At 42.4% G+C, this 27,417-nt stretch overlaps 1 protein-coding gene across 2 annotated transcripts in view; it reads right to left on the reverse strand.

Annotated features, from left to right (window-relative positions):
• Positions 1–578: 578 nt before the first annotated feature.
• Positions 579–27,417, reverse strand: part of Sesn1 (sestrin 1) — a 104,988-nt gene continuing 78,149 nt past the window's right edge. Inside the window, exons 1-10 of one of the 2 annotated variants that reach the window (XM_036168583.1) lie at positions 24,190–24,349; positions 16,455–16,520; positions 15,497–15,697; positions 14,179–14,361; positions 11,941–12,183; positions 6,587–6,734; positions 5,621–5,733; positions 3,964–4,154; positions 2,590–2,734; positions 579–1,742 (exon numbers count right to left, since the gene is read on the reverse strand). In XM_036168583.1, the coding sequence (XP_036024476.1) occupies positions 1,656–1,742; positions 2,590–2,734; positions 3,964–4,154; positions 5,621–5,733; positions 6,587–6,734; positions 11,941–12,183; positions 14,179–14,361; positions 15,497–15,697; positions 16,455–16,520; positions 24,190–24,291 (1,479 nt within the window). In that variant the 5' untranslated portion in view covers positions 24,292–24,349 and the 3' untranslated portion in view covers positions 579–1,655. Of the gene's footprint in view, positions 1,743–2,589; positions 2,735–3,963; positions 4,155–5,620; positions 5,734–6,586; positions 6,735–11,940; positions 12,184–14,178; positions 14,362–15,496; positions 15,698–16,454; positions 16,521–24,189; positions 24,350–27,417 lie in introns of those variants that run through there. The other variant, XM_036168582.1, reaches the window with a different exon arrangement.

The raw sequence follows: 27,417 nt of genomic DNA on the forward strand, positions 1-27,417 counted from the left end.
CCCAAGTGCTGGAATGCCCCCCTGCAGTTATTTAAGCAGACCTATTTGAAAGGAATTTCTTACAAGGGTGAATATATACTATAGTTTGAGGGTATCCTCCAGAAGTTCTAGAGTTGGGCTCTGGGACCCAGGAGGAAGTGTTTGGTTCATGGGAAAGGAACTCGATCAGTGTTCATGATCATGAGACTCAGCTCTCATTTCTCCTCTGCTTTTCCATCATGAGCTGCATGCAGTGTTCTGACCAGAGGTGGCTGTCCAGTCTCGGTCTTCCAAGCACTCAGAATCATGAGCCAAAAGAAACCCTTTTTCTTTCAGAATATCTAGTTCCATGTATTGGGCTGTCGTGATAAAAGATGGACTAAAATAACATCCTTGAAGGCAACTGCATATCATCCTGTTTCACTCCCCCACTGCTCTGCTCTCTAAGTCTCTAGGCTTCAAAACTGGTTTTGCCATTCAATACTGGTCACTTATCTGACTCCAGTTTAAGTGTGACTCTCCTTGGTTCAGAATTGAAACTCAGATTCTGTTACTAATTGTGACGCTAAAGTATGACTTTATGAAATCAAGACAGCAAATTGCAGAAAATTATTCTTTATTGAAAAATACCAATAATACTGACAGACTTCAAAAGCAATTCACGGTTCCAGAATACAAAGTACTTAATACATTTTTCAATGTTTGTATCTCAAAGTTAGCATTTTGTAAATCAAGATACAAATTTGACAACCTCACTAAAATATTTTCCAGCTTTATTCTGTAAGGAGCTGCACAACCTTCAAGGTCAGGGTCATGAGGTCAACAGGAGCACATGGGGCAGGATGCACCCGGGACTGTGCAGCGGTTTGCAGCACTATTTTCCACATTTTCTGCACAAGACAGCTGCCCTCCAGTGTCAGAAAATCTTGGGAAACAGCATCAAAAGATAGCCTGTTTTTGTTTTTGTTTTTGTAATAATCCACATACTTTCATTATAAGATTGCTCTTTGGAGAAAATCTTTTAAGAATGCCACTGTGATATTATCCAATAATTGAATTTTAAAAACTATAATGAAAGAAACAAACTGTTACCATCGACATCGACATGGTCTTTGCTGAGCTGTGAGTAATAATTCTATGCTTTTTTAGATGCGAGAAAAAGAGAACGTGTACAAGTTTAATTGAAAACCACACAAGGTATGTAGGTAGGCTCAGGGAGTAGCAGTGCTCACTTTAATCACTAGTAGCTTAGCTGGAGCAGCCACACACTCATCCCCAGCCACAGCAGCACCCGGAGCTGCTGGATTCCTTACATACAAACTCAGTACCCAAGTCCCAGTCTTTACATACTCCAGTTCTTGTTACCTTACCACATCAGAGCAGCAGGATTTGGAGAATCCTGGGGTTGCTGTATTGAAACAAGTGTCCAGCATCCTGGACGGTCAAGAAGCAAACACTGTGACCAGCAGCCTTCCTCCACAGCTCTAACACGGAAGCTGCCAAGCACCCACTGCTAGACAAGCAGTGGTATCCCACAGTAAAGCAGCAGACACTAAAGGAATCATGGCACAACGGAGTTCTGAATTCTTTTATCTACCCTTGGTCCTGGGGCTTGGTTCCATCCCCTTGTAGACTACACTTGCTGTTCATCCCAGGATTGTCTTTAAGGAGAGGCATCAGGTCATATAGCGGGTGATGGCTCTCAGAGCATACAGGAGTTCTGCTTGCATCCTAGCTTCTATAAGAAGCAGATTAACATGAACCTGAGTATAAAACACAGGATCATGTAAGAACAATTATGAACACCACAGTTCTCAGTGCATTCAGTTAAAAAAAAAAATGTCCCAAATAAGTACAGTTCTTTGTCCCTCAATATGATGATGACTGGATTCAGGGTTCTCCATGGACACTCAAATCCCTGGATGTTCTCGCCCCTTATACTAAACAGCATGCTATGCACATGACCAACGCACAACCCCCATTTCTACAATGTAAGTGCCATATAAATGCTGTTACACTGTCTGGGGAACTATGACAGGCTACTGTCACATATTGGGCACAAACACAATCATTGTGACTATTTGTGTTCCTCAGCTGGCTCAATCTGTGGATGCAGAAATATGACTAAAGGGCCGACTGCATATTCTATGTGCTCCCGAGGAACTGAGTCTTCATCTGTCAGCACAGGTTCAGACAGACTTCTTCTGGGATAAATGTCCTATCATTCTATTGACAGGCCACTGCATGTCTTAGTTCGGAAAATCTAGGCACTGCTTTATCAGACTTTTAGGATTTTCTGCCAAACCATCAATTTCTAGAAAGCTGCTTCAAAGAGAACCCATTTCTGCCTATGCCCACTTGTTAAAAGATCCTGCCAAATGGTCTTAGATGGAGACAGCTATGCCAGTTCCCTGAGGACAGACCAGCCCACTCGTCTATTGCACTTCTCCTGATACAGGCCTCTCTCAGGGGTTCCTGAGACAGAGGTTCTGGAATGATGTTTTACAGGCTGCAGAGATGATGGATGGGGTTTGAGAGCCACTAGATTATGTGAAGGAGAGTAATAATCACAGCAAATTACAGGGTAAGCTAGCCACCACGGACACATACCTTCTCAGAGTGCTTGAACTGCCTCCAGAAGCTATCATACATTCTTTTGGTGACCTTTTCAGGAGTGCAGACAACAGTTTTGATATAAACTTTGAAGCTACGGTCCAACAGCTGGTTAATTTCACCATAGTCATAGTCATCATATCTGATAAAAGATGTAAGAATGGGTTACTGTCAGTGTATAGTCTCTCGTCTGTGTGCAGCACAGACATATGCAAACACGTACTCTTAGCGTATGGGCAGTTAGTCCCGGAAATGATGCAGCGTTCTGACATCTGGAGTGGGATGAAAAGCGTAAAGGAAGAAGCCAGGAAGAAGAGACGTTTCCAGTGCCCAAGCAGACCATTCCCATAGTTGACAGTACTAACGCTACAGCACTGGGTACCGAGCAAGCACATATTCACCATCACAAACACACAGCCATGTTGAAACCAACTCTGAAAAGAGCATACATGACTGCTGAAATTAAGAATTTGTATTTATTACTGGTACTATTACATACCTAAGATGGTAATTTTCTTGTGTAAAAGTTTCTGGGGTCAGATAAGGAAAAAGTCAGGGATGGCTGGGGCAGGAGGGTTGGCTGGTCTCTCAGAGTCTCACGGTGTCACTTTTAGGAGAGGGTGAGAGGCTTGCATGCAGCAATGTCTGTTCCAACCACTAACTCCTGGGTTTCAGATCAGACAGGCATGCAAGTTACTGTGTTTTCAGTGGAAAAGGGAGAAAGTTCTTGGCAAAGTTGGTCCTAAAACCATCCAAGGAGGCTGAAGTCAATAGCTGGGCACTGATTAGTAGAAATTAGTTTAAAACTGGTTGGATATACTTTAAAGGCCTGAGCAGTGTAAATAAGAGAGCTTGTAGGTCTCTGATACATGGTATCATATATGAGAAAGCATATTTATCAGTTAAAACAACCAGAAAGCCATGCAGTGTGGAATTCGCACATAAGAAGGGAGTGTATGTTTCTATTTTCTAGAGAACACAGCATGGTGGAAACCTAACAGGGCTGAGAGAGTTCCAAGAAGCACAGGAGTGGGCACTCTTCAAAGGGCTGAATTCCAAGACTAGGAATGCCAGGAGACAGAAGATGACACCAAGATTGGTCAGGGACCAACTCTGCTTCCTGTATGTGCTGGCACCATAGCTCTCTTTCTCCCTGAGGTCAGCTGTCACTTGTGAAGCCCTCACCTCACCTGTCTAGCTAAGAGAGACAGGAGAGCCCGAGCTGTGCTCCTGTGATGCATGGCAACTATAAACTTAGTTGAGGGTACGTACATACGTGTGTGTGTGTGTGTGTCTGCGTGCACTGTAGGCACCCCAATACGTCCGTGTAAAGGAAATGTCATTAAAGCATAAGGAAGCAGACAGACTAACCGTATTCCAAACATGCAGTGAATATAGTTCCAGATAGCCCGTCTGAGCATTGAGGTATCGACGTCTTTGTGCATTGCCATCGTATTGTAAGTAAGATTGTAAGCAATATGAAATTTCTCATCAATTAACTGTCCCACATCTGGATAAAGACGATTCACCAGAGAATAACCGTGGTCTTCCCAGCAGTAGTCCTAAACACAGAGAAGACAGGAATTACGAATACTTAACAGGAGAACCAGCCGTGTATCCACAGTGCTGCAGTGCATGAGGCCACTGGAGCTGCAGTTCACTCTCAATTTCTATACTGCAACATGAGAGAGGGTATGAATTATAATTCGGTCAGGTTTAAGAACCCAGGGAGCCACAAATTTTCAGCTCTCTGCAGCTTCCCACCTAGCCTCCAGAGGCAACACAGGCCCCTCTCCTTGTTCCATGAATGCAGACACTCAAATGTTCCTCGAGTTTTGTGACTTCAAGCCAGCTATGGTAGTTAATGCCTATTATCTGAATACTTGGGAAGATGAAGCAGGGAGACTAGATGTTAGAGACCATCCTGGACTATGTAACTAGACTATGCTACAAAACAAAACCAGAAAGAAATCCGAATCAGTATATGCAGCATTCACCCCACCCTCTCGCCCATGGGACTCTCACCCATATTAACCAAGTCTTCTAGTTCCTTCCCTATAGAAAGTCTCCTTGATACCCCAAACAACTCTCACCCATGTTAACCAGTCGTCTAGCCCTTCCCTATAGAAAGTCTCCTTGATACCCCAAACAACTTGAACTCATAAGCCCCTACTTCTACCTTGCTCCTGTGTTTCCCCAGAACATCTCTTTTGGCATTATGCTGTAACTCTTGGTCACTGCCCACAACCTACTGTAAACTGAGTTAGTATTTAGGGCATCCTCGCCAGGTTAAACCTCTTCCCACCAATGGCAGCAGGAAGCTTTCTTCTCAACTCTCAGTGTTCAGTCTCTTTACAACCTTCACGGGACACCTCAACTGAGACGAAATTATTTCCAACTCTGCCCCGGCCCCTGTGGTACATGCTAGGCACATCCTGCACTGAGCTGCATTCTCAGCTGCTCTTGGTTTTAGCCTACATCTTTCACATTCTCACCCCTCTCCAGAACACTTTAGTACACAATAACCCTTTCAATTCTGAATTTACTATTTTTCACTACAGCTCAACTCCTCCTTGTGCCTAAATTGTGACCCTTTAAACAATATTTTAGTTTGGGTGAGGGCATAGAAGCAAAAAGATCTCAACAGTCAACTAGCTTCATAACTCTAATAAAGAAGTTGTTACTTAACATTGGCCTGTAAGGGGCAAGTGGGCAAGTTGAGGGTAGTAGTTTACCTGTTTGTTTACTTAAATACTAAACAATAAACTTATGACATAAACTAAGCTATAGCATGATTCTGCTTTTGAACGGAAAACTTGACAAAATGAAGAGTGCGGAATGGATAATCTGTAAGTGTTGCTAATTACTAATTCTCAACTTCCATTGGGCACCAGAGGAGAGCTGCTACTCTGGAGATGTGACTTGCTAAGTACTGAACACACTTCTCAAGTCCAGGGGGCTTTTTCACACAGCATTACAGTGAGAGGTTTCTAAACAATTAATTATGTTACACAAATGACAACTTTACCTGGACACGAAATGTTGGAACATGCATTCCATGTCTAGAGAAATCCTTATAGCCATAACTAGTGTCCTCAAAGTGCCGAGATACGTCTCTTGCTGGTGTAACTTCATCATCGTCTGAAATGATTTTGTTTTAAAGAAAAGGAAGTCTTTTAGAAGCTTTTGAAAACAAGACGCTAATTCATTTTACCCCTCATAAATAAATGTGAGATAAACCATTTGTTACACTATATAACAACTGTGCACCAACAGTCTCTCCTATCATTCATGTAGCTGAGGATGACCCTGAATTCTTTACCTTCTTGCCTGTGTCTCCTGAGTGCTGAGATTAGAGGCATGTGTCACGTGACTGACTTATGTGGTGCTGGGGTGGAACCCAGGGCTCTGGGTATGCTGAACAGTCTACCAACTATACCCTCACCCCACAACAGAGTCCTAGTACAAACAAGTAGCTCACCACAAAACAGAATGCAGTAACAAGATTCTCTGTAATAAAGTAAGCATTCGCAGACAGTTCTGCACGGGCTTCATTTCCTCTGACTGACCTCCCTGTCCGTCTTCTCTACCTCACACATTTAAAGTCTCAGGGTGTGGATTCTAAGTTAACAACACCCATTTGGATCATATGTCCCACCCTTCCTCTGGTGCTAGCTGCCCTTCCTGCCTTTTCTCAGTTGCCTTCCTTAAAAAAGTATTTGTAAGTGGGAAAATCTATGCAGTAGCCTTCCTGAAAGGAGGCATTTGGGTCTGCCTTTAAAAATATATCAAAATTCTCTAAATAAAAAATTGGGGCTTGAGCCAGTGGTGGAGGCACATGACTTTAATCCCAGCCTGTGGAAAGCAGGTGATCTCTGAGTTCCAGCCAGCCTGGCCTACAGAGCGAGTTCCAGGACAGCCTGGCCTGCACAGAGAGCCCTGTCTAAGGTGGGTGGGTGGGGAATTTGGGCTACCATCCTCCAGTTGTTCTTACCTGAAGAGAAGACGAACATGCTCTCATTCTTCTCCATCTCAAACCGCGACGCCATCTCCTCCTGGCTCGCCTCCTCCTCGTCTCGACACTCCTGTAACTGCTTCATCTTTTCCATGAGGGCTTCGACCTCAAAGAAGGACTCACTTACCTGAAGAGAGAGCGCAGTGTATGTGTGACACAGGGCAGGCCAGAATGAAATTTAGGAATTGCATTAAGTCTGTCCCATAAAAATCTTTATCTTACCAGAATATAGTAAAAATAACTTTACTTTAGCCTATTTAGAAATATTTAAATTTTAAGATTTAAGAGAAAAATATTTCAACAAAATATAATGCTTTTTAACTTTAAAAACAATGATGTAATGTCTACTTACACTGTTTTAAAGATTAAAATTTAACACTTTTAATTTAAAGCAAAATTGGAAATTGAATATTTAAAAATTAACTTCTACTTGCTCAGGTAAATAAGATACACAGAGTACATACAGTCAACATGTCTATCATTTTTAAAATAGTAATTGTTCTATTTATACCGTTTACCAATTAAAATGAGACATGTCCTCACATGGCTCTGTGGCTGGGGCTAGCAGCTGTTCCTTGCTGGGATGACTACAACACTGTCTCAGCTACAGTGCCGGGTAGAGAAATTATTTACACTGTGGGAACCAGACTGCACCTTTAGTCTAACCCTGAATCAAATCTATGTAAGACACATTTCAGGAAAGAAGTCTTAACATCTCAAATATAAATGTTCAAGTAAAAAATGTTTTCCCCTCCATAAATTTCATTTATTTTGCTGAGAACATTCCTGCTGTTTGCTTGTTTGAGATCCAGGGTCTCATGTAGACCAGGTGGCCTCCAACTAGGCAGTGAGGCTAAGGGGTAACTTTGAATCACCTCCTGAGGCTGAGAACAGGTATGCATTTTTGCATGCTAGGTAGGCACTCTACCAATTGAGCTATATCCCCAACACCCATGAATGTGTTAAGACTTCAAAATCTTTCACTGTTTCCTGACTTCTTCATCCATCCTTCAGATGTTAGCTCATGTACTTTGAGCACGGCACCTCTTTACTCCCATTCTCAGGCATTCTTATCCAGAACCCTGCTCTTTCCTTTAGCTATCAAACACAACATGTAATAGTTACATGATACTGATCCAGAGTCTGACTCCTCCAGAATGAAAACATCTCTAAGGGTAAGATTGTACAACAAATTATTGTTGTACTGTCAATATAATTCTGCATTTTAAAAACAGATTTTATATGATATATGGTAGAGACTATGGTATCTCATATTAAGCCCTTTCTCTAACAATGCATGGTAGAAAGTGTTTCTATGTTGATACTGGGTGCTCTTCTGATACACACTCTTCCACAGATCCTGAGATATGGTCAATCACCAAACCCAAAACAATGACCCCAAAGATATACCCCAACACATACCGTTTTCTTTTTTTTATTGAGATAAAGTCTCATGTAGCTCAAGTTGGCCTCAAACTTGCTCCGCAGCTGACAATGTCCTTGAATGCCTGACCCTCTTGCCTTTACCTCCCCAGTGTTAGGATTATAAATGTGTGTCACCAAGCCTTGCTCAGACTAGTCTCCATTATAGTCACTAATTCGATAAGAGAAATTACCCACATTTTAACTCTTTTTAGGAAAGATAATTCTTGGTAAATTATATTGAAAATTCTTAAAGGGAAAGGAAAAACAAAGTATGTTTCTTTTGCTACTAAACTAAATCATCTAAAGTTGGGATGCTTTAAAAGAAGTACAAATTATCATTATCATCATCATCATCATCATCATCACCTGAGAAAGAGTCTCAGTATTTAGATAAAGTCTTGAATTCAACCTGTAGGCTGGTCCCAAATTTGAAATCTCCCAAACTGGGTATGGTGGTGCATGTTTTCAAACCCAGCACTAGGGAGGCAGAAGCAGTTGGATTTCTATGAGTTCAAGGCCTGTACCACACAGTGAGGTCCATGACAGAAAACTTCATAAAGACACCTTGTTTCAAAAAAGCAAAAACTCTCAAGTGCTGCGATTGTTAAGTATACCTACCATGTCTGGCAGCAATTCAATATTAAAATGTTAATACTGTATAGGAAATTCCTTTTTAAAAATTTGCTTTTTAAACCATTTGCATCTAAAAGTAGAGTTGTATATATGATAGTACCTGAAGAACAGTTTCTATTCACTCACTGTCCAGTGACATCAGAATGAACTACACACCTTCTCTCCCCTCACTGTCCAGTGTGATCACTGTAAACTACACACCTTCTCTCCCCTCACTGTCCAGTGTGATCACTGTAAACTACACACCTTCTCTCCCCTCATTGTCTAGTGTGATCACTGTAAACTACACACCTTCTCTCCTCACTGTCCAGTGTGATCACTGTAAACTACACATCTTCTCTCTCCTCACTGTCCAGTGTGATCACTGTAATCTACACACCTTCTCTCTCCACTGTCCAGTATGATCACTGTAAACTACACATCTTCTCTCTCCTCACTGTCCAGTGTGATCACTGTAATCTACACACCTTCTCTCTCCACTGTCCAGTATGATCACTGTAAACTACATACCTTTTCTCCCCTGACTGTCCAGTGTGATCACTGTAAACTACACACCTTCTCCCCTGACTGTCCAGTGTGATCACTGTAAACTACACACCTTCTCTCTCCACTGTCCAGTGTGATCACTGTAAACTACACACCTTCTCTCCCCTCACTGTCCAGTGTGATCACTGTAAACTACACACCTTCTCTCTCCACTGTCCAGTGTGATCACTGTAAACTACACACCTTTTTTCCCCTGACTGTCCACTGTGATCACTGTAAACTACACACCTTCTCTCTCCACTGTCCAGTGTGATTAAACTACACACCTTCTCTCCCCTCACTGTCCAGTGTGATCACTGTAAACTACACACCTTCTCTCTCCACTGTCCAGTGTGATCACTGTAAACTACACACCTTCTCTCCCCTGACTGTCCAGTGTGATCACTGTAATCTACACACCTTCTCTCCTCACTGTCCAGTGTGATCACTGTAAACTACACACCTTCTCTCCCCTGACTGTCCACTGTGATCACTGTAAACTATACTTTGTAAAAGATCCAAATTCAAATCTGGGTATAAGGAGCTGATGAATTAGAAAATTACTGCCCCCCCCCCATGCTTTTTACAGTTATTAACAGAAAACAACCAAGAAAAGCCAGAAACTCTACATTACCCTGGCACTAAGACCAGGGAAAGGCAAGTATCCTAGCAGCTGACATGCTCTCACCTCCCACTTAAAACTCCCCAGCTTTGGTAAGTAACTGGGGCCACCTGCAGCCCATTGGTTAGTCTTGGGATCTGTCAGAATAGTGCTGTAGTCAACCTGGAAGTGATATTCCTTACGTTAATTCACTGTATCTAATGCTAGTCTGAGTACCTGATAAATGCTAGACACTGAGGTAGGCATCTCAGTTCTTCAGGGACATTTAAGACCTCATCACAAGAACTTCATGTTTTACACGAACCATGAAAGGAGGCCCAGAGAGGCTTGACCACTTACTTGCCCAGCACCAAACACATAAACCAGGAAGTCTGTCCACCTGCACTATCTGCCTGTTCTGTGCTAACAGTGTACAGGTGATCACTACGCTAGTTCTGTGATTTTGCTTTTCAAGCACAAATAAAGCCTTTTTAATATTAAGAATGTGAGGAACTCTGACCCACTGTATACAGGAATTAAAGGTACTTATAGAAAAGTTCAACTTGTGGTCCACTGAAATGATTCAGTGGTAAAGGTGCTTACACTGAAATCTTAGTGACCAGAATTTGATCCCTGGAACCCATTAAAGGGGGAAGGAGAGAACCACCTCCACAAAGTTGTCCTCTGAGACGCACAGACACATACACACAATTTTTAATGAAAAGAAATGGGGGCTGGAGAAATAGCGCAGTAGTTAAGAGCACTGACTGCTATTCCAGAGGTTCTGAGTTCAATTCCCAGAAACTGCATGGTGACTCACAACCATCTTCAGTGGGCACTGATGCCCTCTTCTGGTGTAAAGTAGTACATGCAGTTAGAGCACTCACATACATAAAATAAGTAAAATTATTGTGACCTTGTTTTAAAGGAATAACAAAACAGAAGATAGAAGGTAGAAGTGAAAATCTGTCTTAGTTAATGTTCTATTGCAGTGAAGAGACACCAGAATCAAGGCAGCTTATAGAAGAAACTATTTGATTGGGAGCTTGTGTAGAGTTTCACACTTAGTCCACTATCATCATGGTAAGGAGCATGGTAGCCGGCAGGCAGGCTTAGAACTTAGATCACAACTCACAGACAGTAGGCAGAGAGAACTGCGGGGAATGAAGGACTTCTGAAACCTCAAAGCCAACCCTAATGACACACCTCCTAGTCCTTCCCAAACAGTTCCACCAACTAGCATTCAAATATATGAGCCTATGGGGGCCATTCTCATTCAAAATACCACAGCATTTAAACAAACTGACATTCAGCTGTTATCATTAGAGTCTATATATGTACAAAATTAAACTCAAAATAATTTAAGGGGAAAATTTGGAGATCAAAGTTGACTTAACTTCCTAAAAGCCAAACAATTAAGAAGCCAGTTTTTTCTTCTGCTGCCGGAGGAGGGGGAGGGGGAAGAACGCCACCAGGAGATAGCCTCTATCAGGGTCACACTATTTTAAGCCTTCCCTTATGTCATAGTTGTGAACACTCTGTATTACTGGTCCTCGTTGGCTAATGGACCTGAAATGACTTAAGTGTAACCCCCTAGAAGAGCCCATAGTTTCATATGTCCTGCAGTACAGTGGTCCTCAACCTTCCTAATGCTGGAACCCTTAATACAGTTCCTCATGTTGTAGTGACCCCCAACCATAAAATTGTTTTCATTGCTACTTTATAACTGTAATTTTGCTACTGCTATGAATTATAATATAAATATCTGATATGCAGGATGGTCTTAGGCAACCCCTGTGAAAGGATCATTTGACCTCACCAAAGAGGTCACTGAGAACCATGGCCTCAGCATCTAGACTAGTGAATGGGCATTGGAGGTAGAAATAAATTCAGCCTTAAAAGTTAGATCTAGCCAGGTGATGGTGGTACACGCCTTTAGATCCAGCACTCAGGAGGCAGAGGCAGGTAGATCTACAGAGTAAATTCCAAGACAGCCAGAGCTACACAGAGAAACCCTGTCTTGGAAAAAAAAAGACCTAACATCTCTATGGTCTTGACAGGTTTTTTAATAAGCCAGATGAGAAAAAAAAAAACAAAAACCAATCATAGTAACTAGTCTTACTACAATCCCATAACAAATACCACTTACCGAAATACTTCCCGCTGAGTTGACTTGCATCTCATCCATACCGTGATTGCCATTCGTAATGTCACAGATGCAGTAGTTACTAACAGAAGGAGGTCTGAAGGTGTGGCCGCCATCACACTGAATTTCTGGACTAATTCCACAGCCAAACGTGAATGAGGCAAGAGAATGATAGTGTGTGAGCAGAACCACAGCATGGACCAACTCTGCGAGAGACCAGCTCTGCTCTTCAGCTTTCAAAAGCCCCTGGTGGGTGAGAATGGGTTTTTAATCTGCTATGTGTGGTACAAGCATAGTTTACTTTAGTATTTAAAAACTGAGTGAAAACTGGCCTAGATACCATACAAAGCCTGGTTAAGATTCTAATTTAAAACATATAGAACCTACAATTTGTTAAGTTTTATTAAAAATCTATTTAGAAATATGAGCTCAACACCTAGTGGCATACTGCCACTTTGAATCTCTGACACAGATGATTTTAAGATGGAATAGAATTCTGTTTTGCTTACAATCAGTTGCTGTGTTTCAGACGCTGGGTAAGAATAAATCACATGTTGTCAGTGGAAATGTAGGTTTGTGTTAAAGTGTAAACTACTGTTGGCAATGTCTGTTTTTTTTATTTAATCAGGCCTCTTAAAGGAACTTTTAAAGACAGCGGCTTAAGCAAAGTCATTCTAAAGATTCTCCAGTCCTCAATTCTGTTTGTCACGCATAACTCCTACGATCCTCAATTCTGCGTCCTGGGTGCTTGGTCACCTAGTCTATGTATGACCTGGAGTGCTTCCCTGTGCTCTAATGGGCACTGTATTAGTTATGTTCAAATGCTGCACCTTCTTGACAATCTCTCTACTATGTGACAGTGTCTACAGTGTTCTACAACACAGATGGATAAGACTGAAAATAGGTTCTATCCTGAGGTACACCTCTTCAGAGAAAGCTGTTTTTTTTTTTTGTTTGTTTGTTTGTTTGTTTGTTTTTTACTTTAGAATCAGTAGAAACTAGTTAAAGATGAATGAGGTGCTCCTTCCCACCCGTGAGAGCAGACAAACTCTCAACAGAGACCATGGCTGGTAAAGATGCAGCACAGCAGGAGCAAATCGCTGGAAGAAGTTTCTGCACCTTCCAAAGCACACTGGCTTACTGTAGGGTGACCCAGGAGTCACGCACCTACTTATTTACCCAAGTAAACTGAGAACTTTTTTCTGCCAAAGTGTTTACATATGAATATAACAATTTTATTCCTAACTGGTCAAAACTGGTACTTATCAGGAGGCCCCTTAAACAGATGAATGGGAGTGTCATTCAGCAATAAAAATGAATGATCTATGAAGTCATTTAAAAAAGATAAGAACCAGACAAGGTAGCTCACATCTGTAATCCCAGCACTCCCGAGGGTGAGGCAGAAGGATCAAAGTTCAATGCCCTCTTGGGCTACATAGCAAGTTCCAGGCCAGCCTTGACTACATAGCAAAGCAAGACCCTCTCTGAAAACAATCAAAACATACTCAAGTAAAAAGGTAGAACCAGGTTGGGGATTTAGCTCAGTGGTAGAGCGCTTGCCTAGCAAGCGCAAGGCCCTGGGTTCGATTCTCAGCTCCAAAAAAAAAAGGTAGAACCTCACACCTCACATGCACATTGCTAAATGAGAAGCGTCTGGCTGGTATTCTGGAGACGGTGCAGTGTAGACGTAGTTAGAGGTCAGCATGGCACAGTGACTCCTTACTACACAGTGCTGTATAGTAGTGGTAACATGTTGTCAGCCCTTACCGAGATCCTGGTGAGAGCTCGGCACTGCAGGCAACAACAGTTACCAACACTGACTCATCACCCACAAGTGGACGGACCACACAAAGTCCACAGATAACAGCACAAAAATGTGTCTGCAGACTGTCCTTCCCTTTCTCCCTTCCTCCTTCCCCTTCCCTCCTTTCCTTGGACACTCAGTCTCACATCTCTAAGGCCAGTTTCAAACTCGCAGTGACAGTGACCTTGAACCACAAATCCTCCTTCCTTCCTTTCCTATCTCCGAAGTGCTGGGATTCAGGCTTGCAGCGGCATGCTCAGTCTGTTCAGGGCTCGGGAATGAAGCCAGGGCTTTGTGCATGCTAGACAAGCACTATACCACCTGAGCCACAGCCCAACCTGCGCTCCAGTCTTCCTACGAACCCAGAACTGCTCCAAAAAGCAGTGTCACTTTAAGGAACTGTGACACTGAAGATGTATGATTTCACTCATACATACCTCGATGTGTTCTTTGGTGATAAGCCAAGGCCTGTGGGCTAATACTTTGTTAAGTTCTCCTAAATTTTGTAGTTTTTGAGGTGCATTCTCTAAACCATTGAGCCACTTGGGATCCCCACCAACATGAAGGAAGTCATTTACATGTAGATTCACTAGGTAGGAACACTGATGCCTTGCTGCAGCCTTCACAGAAAATAAAAAGACGTAATTATGTTAAAAGTTTCAACTATTACAAATCTGTTTTCTTTCCAGCATACAAAATAGACTTTTGCTTATTCTAAGTTTTCCAGACTACAGAAATACAGATTTTAGAAATTAAAAAACAAAATCAAATATACCATAGAAAACATCTCAGAAATATTTCAGTAATAAAATATTGCTAAAACAAATGAACTTTAGAAATGTTGTCTGAGTGTCAAGCTTTCTCCTGACCCTGAGACTAAGGACTGTGTGAGGGTCTTTCCACTTACCTGTCAATCATTATACACACACTGATCAGGCTTACCACCAGGCATGTCAACATAAACCATTCATAACAATGCTATGATCCTAGCATTTAGGAGCTAGAGGCAGGAGGCCCAGGAACTCAGGCCCTTAGCTACACAGCAAGTGTGAGGCCAGTCTAGGCCACATGAGACTTTTGCCAGAGAGAGAGGGAGGGAGAGGGAGGGAGAGGGAGGCATCGCTTACGTCTTATGCTGTACTTTAACCTCTAAGAAAGAATGGTTCTGGACCACCAAGATGGCTCAGTGGGTAAAGGCACCTGCCACTAAACCTGAGTTTAATCCCATGGTGGAAGGAGAGAACTGACTCCTTCAAATTGTCTTATCTACACACACACACACACACACACACACACACACACACACACACAGTGGAAGGAGAGAACTGACTCCTTCAAACTGTCTTATCTACACACACACACACACACACACACACACACACACACACACATAGTGGAAGGAGAGAACTGACTCCTTCAAATTGTCTTATCTACACACACACACACACACACACACACACACACACACAGTGGAAGGAGAGAACTGACTCCTTCAAGTTGTCTCACACACATGTACACACACAAATGTAAAGAAATTTTTAAAGGAATAGTTCTTAGTATTGTACAAAACTACATGTAGTACTTTTTGTTATACTTGAAAGCATACTTATTTAAAACCAGGAAAAATAGAAGCTATCTGGTAAGAATATGATTATAAGTCAGAATATAAGTATTTATCCTTGTATCAAAAGCATTAACTCTCTTAAAGAAATGAACAAAAACAGGCAGAAAGAAATTTTCATGATGTTTACTAACCATTATTCCAATGTAGTGCCGATAATGGAGGGGTAACGGCCCATCCATTTGCAGTAGATAGTGTTGAGTTTTTAAGAAACTTTCTAAATATTGTGGGTGGAAAACCATCACTAATGTAATGTTATCCAAACGACCCAAAGCAGCAAAGGAATCTGCAAATAAAGCATGCATCTGTGCGTCTTCACTCCCCACTTGTAGAATCTGTGTGAACAAGAGAAAACTACAGTTACATAAACTGCAAACTGGTGTTCAAGAAAATATGAATGGGCTGCACTGTTCCATTTAGCAGTAGATTAAATTTTACTTAAGAGGGGGTTCTGAATTTAAACTTGTAGCGAAACAGAAGAATAGTCCCATTATATGGTGGGGATAAACAACAAAGGCTGAAGTGAGCTTTAGTTACAGGGCATCTAGATAGGCTGCTTGCAGACCTGACAAGAATCCAGATCAAGAGGCAGATTTAGACTGCTAAGCACCCAGAGCTTGCAAGCAGACACTAAAACCTTTCTTTACAGCACTATTTTCATTTCATGAAAACAGAACCACAATTAGTAGCAAATAGTTCTTATGACAACAGAGCACAGATGCTTTTCCATGAGTAGAATTAAAGGTCCAGTCTAGCATTCGTTAGTACCAACCTGTGGAGACGGACAAGCCTGAGCACCTCTGTTTCCAAGCATATCTAAGCAAGATCTAAATATAAGCAAGCAGAGGACGAGTCGAAAACAAGCCCCAGTTTTACTTGATTAAATACGGGTGCTTAAATGCATCATGAAATAATAGAAATCAACCTATGACAGCTTTCTAATCCTATAAACTCAGTGCCAAAGCATGACTAACTCTGAATAACAGTGTAAAACATGTTGTTGACCAGCAATCATTTAGATGCCAAGATGTGGGTCATGAAAATGTTTCCTTAAAAGCAGGCAGTTCACCGTGTACTTTCAAAACAGCATACCTCCTTCTCTGGGATGAACCTGCTTGGTCCATGTCCTAGTGGCCGAGGAATTCTGATTCCAAGTTCCTAGAAAAGAAAATTACACCATCTCAGGCCCCTAGCAGTCAACAACACGAAGTGAAGCTAAAGGAGCAAGAAGGAAGACGGCTCAAAGCAGACAGGCTTGCTAGAGCTTCCTTCTCATGGCTATATATACACACTGGCATTTGCAGCACACAGCTAACACCTTACAATATGCCTCTGACTAAAAACAATAAAACCAGAGTTTTGCATAAAGCACTTGGCAGAGAGTCTAGAACAGAAAGTTCAGCACACAGCAGCCAACCCTGTCGGCTGTCAGTGATACAAAACAAGACCAGTGTGTTTGTACATCCAAAACTCCACAAAAGCAAGGCTCCCTGTGCACCTTGTCAGGAAATTAAAAAACAATACCTTTATACAGACATCTTAAACAGGAAGAACTGCCATCCTTACTACATTGATACTAACACCTCAAGTAAGCAGAGAAGTTAGGACAAGTAAAAACTAGTTAGCTAAACTCACAGAAGGAAAAGGACTACAGTGAAGCATGCTTTCTCTGGGGTTAAGTGAAATCACTTCAGGAAACTAATTTTGTTTCTAAGTTTGTTTACCTTGTTAATTTCTGCCTTTTGATACAATCTAGAATTCTTTCTCTTACACTTGACAACAGTTTACTAACAGGGACATATACCCATGGTTAGGAGACCTCCTCCCCCAGGGCAATGTTCTTAGAGAAAATCTCAACATAACCGGTAATAATAAAACTCGAGGGCAGTCAATCCAGTACCACTTTATTTATTTATTTATTTATTTTTATTTTTTTTGGTTTTCGAGACAGGGTTTCTCTGTGTAGCTTTCCACCTTTCCTGGAACTCACTTGGTAGACCAGGCTGGCCTCGAACTCATAGAGATCCGCCTGGCTCTGCCTCCCGAGTGCTGGGATTAAAGGCGTGCGCCACCACTGCCCAGCTCCAGTACCACTTTAAACAGTTAAAGTAAATACAACTGATGAGTAATTCTTATTGATAAAATTATATTACATACAAATACTATTTTTTGTTTAGATGAAAATGGAGCCTGTGGCCGTGCATAAAACCTGAGTTCTATCCCAGAACCTACATGGTGGATGGACAGGTTCACTGTTGCATGAATATGCACGCACCCACAACAGCAGCAGCAACAGCAACAACAACAACCCATTTCTACTATCCCTACTGCTTCTAAAAGTTCATTCTATAAGCCAGATACTCCCTATTCCTGTTCTCTGTGTGCATGCACTGTGTGTATATGTGCATGCCTACATGTGGGAGCACGGTGAGTCAGAGGACAACCTTGGTGTTGGTCCTTGCCTTGCCCCTTGTGTGAGACAGGGTCTCTGTTGTTTCTCCACTCTGTGTGCCAGGCTAGCTGGCCCTTGAGCTTCTGGGGGATTTCTGTTTCTCCCTTCCATCTTCCTGTAGGTCTGCTGGCATTACAGATGTTTGCACTATGCATCCAGCTTTTACATGGGCTCTGAGGACTTGAACTAAGTCCTCACACTTGTGGGGTAAATGCTTTTACCCACTGAGCCATTTCCCCAGCCCAGCTGCTTTGCTTTTAAGAAGAACTGGGAGGAAACAGAGAGAGGTCAAAGAAATATGGGCTGAGGGAATGAAAAAAAAAATTGAATATAGTGGATTTAAAAAATTCAGACAGGACTAGGAATGTAGCTTAGCTGGTAGTGCTCGCCTAGTGTAAACCTGTAATCCTAGCACTTGGGGAGTGGATCGGAAGTGGATCAGGCAGGAGATCAGAAGTTCAACGTCATCTTCAGCTACACAGCAAGTTCTGGCCCCCTCCCTACCCCACCCCACCCCTAAAACAGCAGGCAGGATAAGAGGGCCTTTATCAGGACAATGCAAAGTAGACCACTGCTCCCCAAATCCATGATGTATCAATTGTCTCGCACCTATGAAGTCCAATTTTCCTGGACATTGGCAGCTGCTTGCTGCTGCTAATCCGCAGTCACACTGAAGACAGTGTGTAACATTCTACTTACAAATTATCTAAACAGTATGTATTTAGGGTTTCAAGTGTTTATTACTCATTTTGTAACTCAGACACACACTATACAATACCTAGGACTTCAGGATAGCAAAGGATGCCATTTCCAGATAGATTATTTAACAAATAATCTTGAAACAACTAGTAGTCACTCAGAAAAAAAGGAAGTTAGAGCCCCAAATCATATTTTAACCCGCAATAAATCAGAGTTAAATATGAAAAAACAACCCCTCTCCCAAAAATAGTTCCAACAAACGCTTGTGAAGTGAAATACCCATTAATGCTACAAAACCCAGAAGCCAAAATTAAAGACTGATAAATTTGATTACAAATCAGGTTTCCATAGGGGGAGGATACAAAGTCTAAGATGAACAGAAAACTTGAAAGATGCTTTCAAAGAGTCATAGACAGTCCACAGAAAAGGATAAGAATGACTGAAACCATGCTCAAGTCTCCCCACAAACCCCACCACAGTAACTATAAAGATACCACTTTTTTTTTCTTCAAAAAAGAAATCTTAAGATGGAAAAGTCTGAGGCTGAGTGAGGAAAAGTCTAAAGGCACCTTTACTCCCAGCACGTGGGAGGCACAGGCAGGTGGATCTTTGAGTTCTCGGCCAGCCTGGTCTATTTAGTGATAGCCCAGGACAGCCAGGTCTATGAAGAGACCATCTTAAAAAAAAAAAAAAAAAAAAAAAAGATGAAAAAGTGTGGTAACAGTCTGTGTTTGAGAAAGTGGAGAAACTGTCACTTGCTGTTAATGCATGCTGGAAAGTATATATATATGCATATATATATATATATATATATATATATATATATATATTAAAGTGTAAGGGAAAGTACAAGGAAGGGTGAGAAATACAAACTGCTGCAAGTTCTAAAGGAGGGCAGTCTGCAATGTAGTTGAAAACTAAAAAGTCACATGTTCTTTGAGTCTATCTTCAGTGGGAAACTACAGGCCTACTCACATTTGTGCACTCACATGTAAAGGCAAATCTGCAATATTGAAATCTGCAAAACCTAATAAATAACCTAAGTGCTAATCAATGTAAGACTGAAATGTTCAACAGAGCAACAGAGCTGAGGTCCTGCATAAGAATGAACCAGAACATGTGTGTTACTTCTTGAAACATGTGGGTAGTATTTCTTTAGATGACACCAAATTGATACCCATAAGACCTTCAAAACAAACAGGTTAATTATAGCATTTTGGTCTTGTTTTTATACCACATATAAACATTATATACCAAATTATTATAAAGTAATAATTTCACAATTCCTGTAATGTAGCCATGAATGCTTCATAAAATAAAATTTGCAGAGCATAGTGACACATGCCTTTAACCCCTGCACTCATGAGTTCAAGGCTAGCCTGGTTGACATAGCAAGTTCCAGGTTAGCCAGACCAGGGCTACATAAGGAGACCCCCATCTTAAAAAAAAAAAAAAAAGTAAGTAAATTTTCGTATAGATACAGCAAGAGTCCTTTCCAATGGTCCTAAGTAATTCTTGAGTTGATAAAACGAAGCCCACTCTTTTAGTTACATTTAGTGGCCATGTTGGTACTGCTTTTTTTCTCTTCCCCTAAATCTTCAATGGCCAAGGAAATGTCCTTGATTCTGCTAGAAATATTTTCTGCAATGGTGAAAAACTATTTAAAAATATGTTAAGAAAAAGGAAGTCAAGAAGGAAATAATCACACAAAACGGAGGGGGGGGGAGAGAGCAAGCATTCCTTGGGAGAGATTAGATGCCCACTGCACTACTAGTAATGTTAGTGTTAGGATGATATTAACACCATGATAAATATCTAGCAGAGCTGTGGGCAGAAGAACAAGAAAACAGAACTGTGAGGGAGTCTCTGACCCCCAAGCCATTCCCTTCATTATTTATCAATGTCTAGTTCCAGGTGAAACCATTTCATCCAGTGAATTACCAGATGATTCCCAGAGACCGTGAGGGACTGAGGTGGTTCAGCTCATAGAAGCAGGAAAGAACTGACAGAAAAGAGATGGGAGGGTCAAAGGTGGGAGAGCAGAGGGAGACAGACTTACACCAATCAACTTTTCCCCAACAGAGACGGTTGATCAAGACTGACATAATGAGAAACATGGTTACTTCTAGTCTGGGATCAAATAAATTTACTCTCCTTATTAGGAGGCTAGGCTTCAAAGATGGTAGACTCTCTTCTTAGCTAACAGACTATGTACAAGACTGTGATACAAGGACATGACACCAACCTTTCTACTTAATTTTATGCCCATCAGAAAACAGAAGGCTAATCATCTGGGGTGTTACTGATGACCTCTGAGACTGTATCCCAATTAATCTTAGACCAGGTAGGACAGGAAGCTGACTGGCTTTATTCAACCTCCCAGTACACACAAATTAACCTCTGAGAAAAGTAAATTGGTGATGGTTTCCTTAGACCAACCTACAGGATCTGTTCTCACTGAACCTTGTACACACTCCACATCTTGGAAAACCACCACAGTAGAATGGAATGATGGTCTAGTGGGAAAGGGCTCGGCCAGCACATACAAGGCCCTACATTAGATCCCTAGCATGACCAAGATTATGCATCATCTCCTAAGAAAGAAGTACAGCCGGGCGGTGGTGGCGCATGCCTTTAATCCCAGCACTCGGGAGGCAGAGCCAGGAGGATCTCTGTGAGTTCGAGACTAGCCTGGTCTCCAAAGCGAGTTCCAGGAAAGGTGGAAAGCTACACAGAGAAACCCTGTCTCGAAAAACAAACAAACAACAAACAAAAAGAAAGAAAGAAAGAAAGAAAGAAGTACAGAGCAGTTAAGATGGTCTGGGCCAAAATAAGAATTCTGTTTAGTAAGTTTGTAATTCCCATGAAAGCACTTAACTCTGACCTTGACAGGTCTAATGTGTGAAGTGAGGATGATGGTGAGGAAGGTAAAGCAATAATAGTACCATCCCTCACAACTACCTCTGTGACGTAACAGAATAACAAAGCTCTTGAGGACATGTGCACTTACACACATCAGGAGTGTCTGAGAATCCAACTGCTTTTTAGTTTTCTGCTTATTCCTTAACTGATATAAACAGGCAAAAAACAATCTCAAGCTAGTAATAGTAATAAAAAATTAAGAGCAGCAATCACAGTTCATAAAGTGTTACGAACCAAGTACTGTTTTAAGTACTACAAACAAGGGGCCTGTAAGGTATGATATTACAATCTGGAAAATGTACATGTCTTTTCAATCCTCATGAAAAAGAAGTCAATGTCTTCATTGCTTTATCAGCCTGAGAGGCCAAGTCAAACTGAATGAATCTAACTTCCTAGGTGGACTGTTCCAATTATTTCTCCTTCTATAGTTGTGAGAACTCAGTTAGACTCTGATCAAATCTTACAGGCCAGATCCTAGGAGGCAGAACTGCCCAGAACAAACGGCCATGTGGAAAAGCAGTTGCAGATGTTAATCAGGATAAACTTCACAGGTTCTCTGTGAAGGCGTGGCTGGAAAAGCTGACATGAGAAAAAAACATTTCCCATCCCTCACCAATGCTAATGGCCATCTTTGAAAGAGGTGAGCACAGCCTCCACCATCACACCCTGACCTGTTTCCTCACCAATGTGTGACGCTAACAGTTACTCTGCAGAATATGGACATCCTTAGTGGCTGCTGACAGCACGTCCTGTACCACTGTAGGAACAGTGCCTGTGGACTGAAAGCACCTTTCTTACCACATGCCTCACTCTGCTAAAGACTGTGTAGAGACCTACATCAGTCTCCTTAAGAGTGAATGATTGGCCACAAATGTGAAACCAAAGATGTTCACTTATGAAGCATCAATCTGCCTCCTTGAAAAGCTAGGTTAAAAGAAAGTGAATTATTTGAAGCATTTTTGTCCACTTGATGCATTAAAAAATCTAGTTATTTTAGCATATGAATTATAATCACAACACTAATGTCAATCTTCTTTTTTTTAAAACCTATACAACTAGAAATGGTATTTCAACAAGGCAAAGAAAGCAAAAAGTTTTATAAAAAGTTAAAGTCTTAATCCCACTCTCCCTTTTCTGGGGGAATCCTTGCCTACATAGCATAATGTGGACTTTTTACTACTCAGAGAATTTCAGTAGAAACGAGGAGAGCTAGAAGTGTTCATGATTTCTTGAGCTACAGCAAAATGTACTGTATTTCTTCTGATTGCCATTAACACTGCTATGCTATTTAAAAACACGGGAAGTTAGGGATCTCTCTCTCTCTCTCTCTCTCTCTCTCTTTAGAAAAAGAAAAACTTCCTGACTTCAAAGTATTTATTACATTTGGGTTGGGGATGTGGTGGGCGGTACAGAATTTGCCTAGCGTGTACAGGGTCCTGGGTTGGATGGGGAGGAGGAGGGGAGGCGGAGAGGGAGGAGGAGGAAGAGACAACTTTTGAAAGCTTGCTATTGGAGAGAACTGTGCCAGTGCATTCCTAGTTGTGAAATGCAGCTCTGCAAAGCTTCCTAGTCTGTTGAACACAACCCCACAGGCACTGCTATAATCAATATACAAGCTGCTTCAGCTCTTTGGAAACTGCAAGTGTGAGCTGAAGATTTTGCCCACAGACGATGTCAGAAATAACAGAGCTATTCAGGCATGACCACAGGCATGACCACTGGGGTTCCTCTCTACTCAGAATGAGAGCAGGTAGATCTGAGGTGGCCTGCACACAGAAACTGTAAATGCTAACTCAACACTTTCATGTTGTGGCCTGTTTTTAGTAAAGCTTCCAGGGCAACGCTTTACAGGTTATTTATTTATTGACGAGGAGTATAGAACCCAGAGAGAGGCTTTACTGAGTGCACTCCGGAGCTTTAGAAATCTGTAAAGGCTGTTTTGGTCTCTGTAAACAAGCAGCATGCAATGCATCTACAATGTCAACATCTAGAAAACAACACTTGGTGTTCTACACCTGTCAAGGGGTCAGTTAAGTTTTCATGACTATGTGTAGTGTACCGATTAATAGACTATTAAAAATTAGACCTGTATCATTTTAATGTGCAAAATAACAAGGAGGTTATTCACATTTAGACTTCTGGTGCTAAAACAACCCAACAGTCTGATTTCAACTCCAATTTCAGTATTTCCCTCCTCATCCCTTTAGAGTCAAAGCCTTTGAATGTTCAATTTTTAGGGAAGGTTATACGAGCCATTTTCAAACATCATCCTATTAGCACCACTTAAAACACACACACAAACCACCTCAACTAAATAGTTCTGCAGGCCGACTCGGGCGTAGCAGCGATGGTTTAGCAAGGGCAAACGCTGCGGAGAGCGGCGCAGGGCTTGGATGGCCTTTCCCTCGGGGCAGTGCCGTGCACCCGACTCCCCTGTGTCTGTCTCAGCGCACGTCGGCGAGGGAAGGGTGACTGAACAACCTGTTTTGACAGGTTTCCTCCCGAGCGCCAGGGAGGAAAATCCACAGGCTGGCCGGCCCAGCCTTCAGCTCTGCTGCTGACTTGTGCGCACCGGCACGGCAGACGTTTCTCGGGGCCGCGCGCGGCCTGCACGGTAAGGACCGGCCGGGCGGCCGCTGCAGTCCTTCGCCCAGGCCGCGCAGCCCCGAGGGGGCGTTTGCGATGCTGCAGGGCGAGCGTCGGCGGTGCTCGGCCCGCCCGCCCCCCGCCCGCCCCCGCCCGCCCGCCCGGTACCTCGTCCTGGCCGCGGCCCCCGCCGCACTGGTGGCAGCCCAGCAGCTCGGTGACGGCCAGCGAGGCTGTGTACGCCTCGTTCGCCGCGGCGGCCAGACGCATGTCGGCGGGACGGCGGCGGCCGCGCTCGCTGCAGCGCTTCGGTCAGCGCACCGCGGGGGCGGGGCGGGCGGCGCTGACAAACAAGCCGCGAGGCCCCGCCCCGCGCCCGTCACTCCACTGCCGGGCCCGGCGCGCCCGCCAATGCCGGCCCGCGGGGAGTCGCAGCCCCGCCCCTCGGCGCCCGGGGTGGGGAGCGTGCGGACCCGGGCCAGCAAAAACAAGCTGGAAGGCCAAGCGCCCTGCGAGGAGCTGATTCTCAGCTTGAGACCCGGCTAGCTGGGTGGAACCCTGGCTGGAAGATGCAGCGTGCGTCCCGGGACTCTGGGAAAGGCGGCCTGCCCTCTAGGTTCCCAGGCATGGGCCGGCCATTTACCTCCAGGAAGTCAGCAATGTCCCCTAGAGCGGTCCTGGCCACACCAGGAGGAATCCAGTTTTCCTTACTTTGTACAAACTACTGAAATTCCCCTTCCTTTCAGATGCCCGAACGACGCAGAATGGCAGCAGAACCCAGAAACAGAGACCGTGGCCTATATGCTATGTAAAATCTATTTTTGGCAAGCGAGGTAGAAACTATAAATATCACTTTCCTTGGCAGCTGGTCTCCTAATTGTCTTTTCTCAACTATAGTCCATGGCGTAACAGTTTCTAATATTCCTCCACAAGTACCCTCTGCCACAAAGAAAAATCCTCTCTCTAATCGAATGAGGACTTCGGAAAAAATAAAGGTTTAGGACATAAATCACTGACACTGTTAGATCCAGAACCCAGATCTCCCCATCCTGTGCCAATACCAGTTCATTTCCTTCCTTTGGTAGCTTTATACATTGCTTAAGCGAAAAAACCAGCTAAATTGGTTCTCTTTTTCTATGCTTGTGTTTTCAAAAGCTCACATGTTCAGGTTAAGAAAGGGAAAAGTTGGGACACACAGTAGGAAATAAATGGAGCTTAAATTACTGAACACTGACAGACATCTCTAGGACTCCAAAATGAAAATAAGTTTCAGTGTTAGCAGTTAAGGTTACAGTGTGTCAGAGAAGACTAAGTTGCGCTTTCAGCTTCTGAAGGTTCTTACTTGGAACTCACAAGTTAAAAATGGTTACTCTTTAGTTTTTTTCCTCCAGGCAAAATCACTGTTACGTTTTCTTATAAAGCACCCCAAATTGTTTCTTTTTTAACAGGAGAAGCAAGCCCCTTTGGTTAATGTTAATAGAAGAAAGGCGACAGAAGTCTAAGCGCTTTTCCACGGAAGAGCCACGAAAATAAATGGTACCACCAAATCTCCACTCAGCCCCAAACAAGCAATCCAAATCCACGAAGTCACTCATTCGAAGTAGTAGCTACCCTCTCAGATAAACCGCAGTAAATGAGTAACTTGGAGAAATAAATGTACTTGATATGTGGGGTTAAATTTATGAAAGCTAGTTTAAAAATGAGTAAAGAACATGAAAATTGATGCTGCTGGAATTGTTGGGCTGTGATTTTATTTTCTGAAGATACAGTTTATTTAGCAGGGCATACCATGTTTATTATATTAAAATTGTTCTCCATTGCAAAAATAGTGAGTGCTTACCTTTCTATTCACAAGACACAAAGGAAAAGAATGAATCCAGCTGACTCCAAGATGGTTTAAAATAATTAAATATCAAATTAAAGTTTTATATTACATATATAGTATCTAACATTTAGAGCTTGATAAGTATTTATTGAAGAAACAGTTCAGATATACCGAACTAAATGAGGAGCTCCAAATAGAATTTTTTCCAGAAAGTTTCACTAATTTAATGCTATCTTGCATGAAAAGAAAAAATAAATTTAACTAATTCTAATTCACTACTTTACTGAAAACCTTCAAGCTATTAAATGTCCAAGATTCTTCATGGTCTCTATAAAGATTGACCTAAATACTTCCAAGAGTACTAACTTCTGCTCTCTTGCATAGACAGTACTATGGATCAGCCATTTTATTGTCTATTAAAAAACATTAAAAAGCACTGCCCTAAATAAATCTACAGTGACCATGAGTTCCAACAAATGCACTAATTGTCCTGCAAGTACTGAGTGGCTTTCACTTCTGGGAATGTTTTTACACCAAATCATTTATTAGAAAGTTTGTGTTTACCTAAGAATTCCATTTCTTAAATAGCCAGATGTCCCACTGAAGGTGTCCAGCGTTGGATGCACTGAGCATGTCCTAAACACCGAATGAAAAGATGAGCATCCTGAGCCCAGAGCAGGCCTGGAAAGGACACTTCCTTATTCACTGAGAGGCATCAGCACAGGCCAAGAGCTATTTTATAAAGCTTGCTACTTGAACATTTCACTCCAACATTTCATTCCTTTTAGGAAGAATCCTGGCATCTGATCAAAGAATAGAAATTTTCTTTCTTCTAAAACTGTTTTTGGCCAAATCACGCGCTGTGTCAAAGTAGGGTTCATTTTCTCTGCATGTGTCCTCAGCACGACGCCCCAAGCCTTCATCTCTTCCAATACACTTATGTAAAGCACAAGGACAGCACATGATTTGGTCCTGGCTTTGAACTATGAAATTCAGAGTCCAGGCATGGAGTGGTGGGTCAAAATAAGCTTTCCAAAGGAAGAAACGCCTTAGGTGGAACTGAAAGGATCAGCAGAGAGTCTTGGTAAGAAAATTCAGGGTTGATTTTGGGAGCATGGAGGCAGTCCTTAGCCCAGACCCAGCTTATGCAAAGTAAGGGAAGCCAAATGAAGGGAACTGACTGGTCTGGAGCGGAGAGGAGGCAGAGTACTAGGAGGCAAATGTAGGCAATTTTTAGGTACTGTATTCAGCTTTCATTAAGGAATAGGAGTTCCTTCTCAAGGGCACATGGAGTCGTTGAAGACTTGAAACAACAGGGTAACGTTCTATCTGCATTTGGCTAAGGTGCTTCCTTTCAGCCTCATGTTTTGGAGCGTTACCATCCTTTCAGCACTGAAGTCAGTTTCAATTCTTGTTACTTGCTCCACACTTCTTCAGCGGGGTTCATGAGTATATGACTTTAAAGCTTCAAGCCTGCTGACAAATCTTTGTTTTCCCTCTTACTGAAGGCTTCTTCTTTTACAGATGTCCTGCATGAAGTATTTAAAAATTGTGGCTGTTAGCCATACTGG

This window comes from Onychomys torridus, chromosome 19, assembly GCF_903995425.1.
Source record: "Onychomys torridus chromosome 19, mOncTor1.1, whole genome shotgun sequence".
Taxonomy (NCBI): domain Eukaryota; kingdom Metazoa; phylum Chordata; class Mammalia; order Rodentia; family Cricetidae; genus Onychomys; species Onychomys torridus.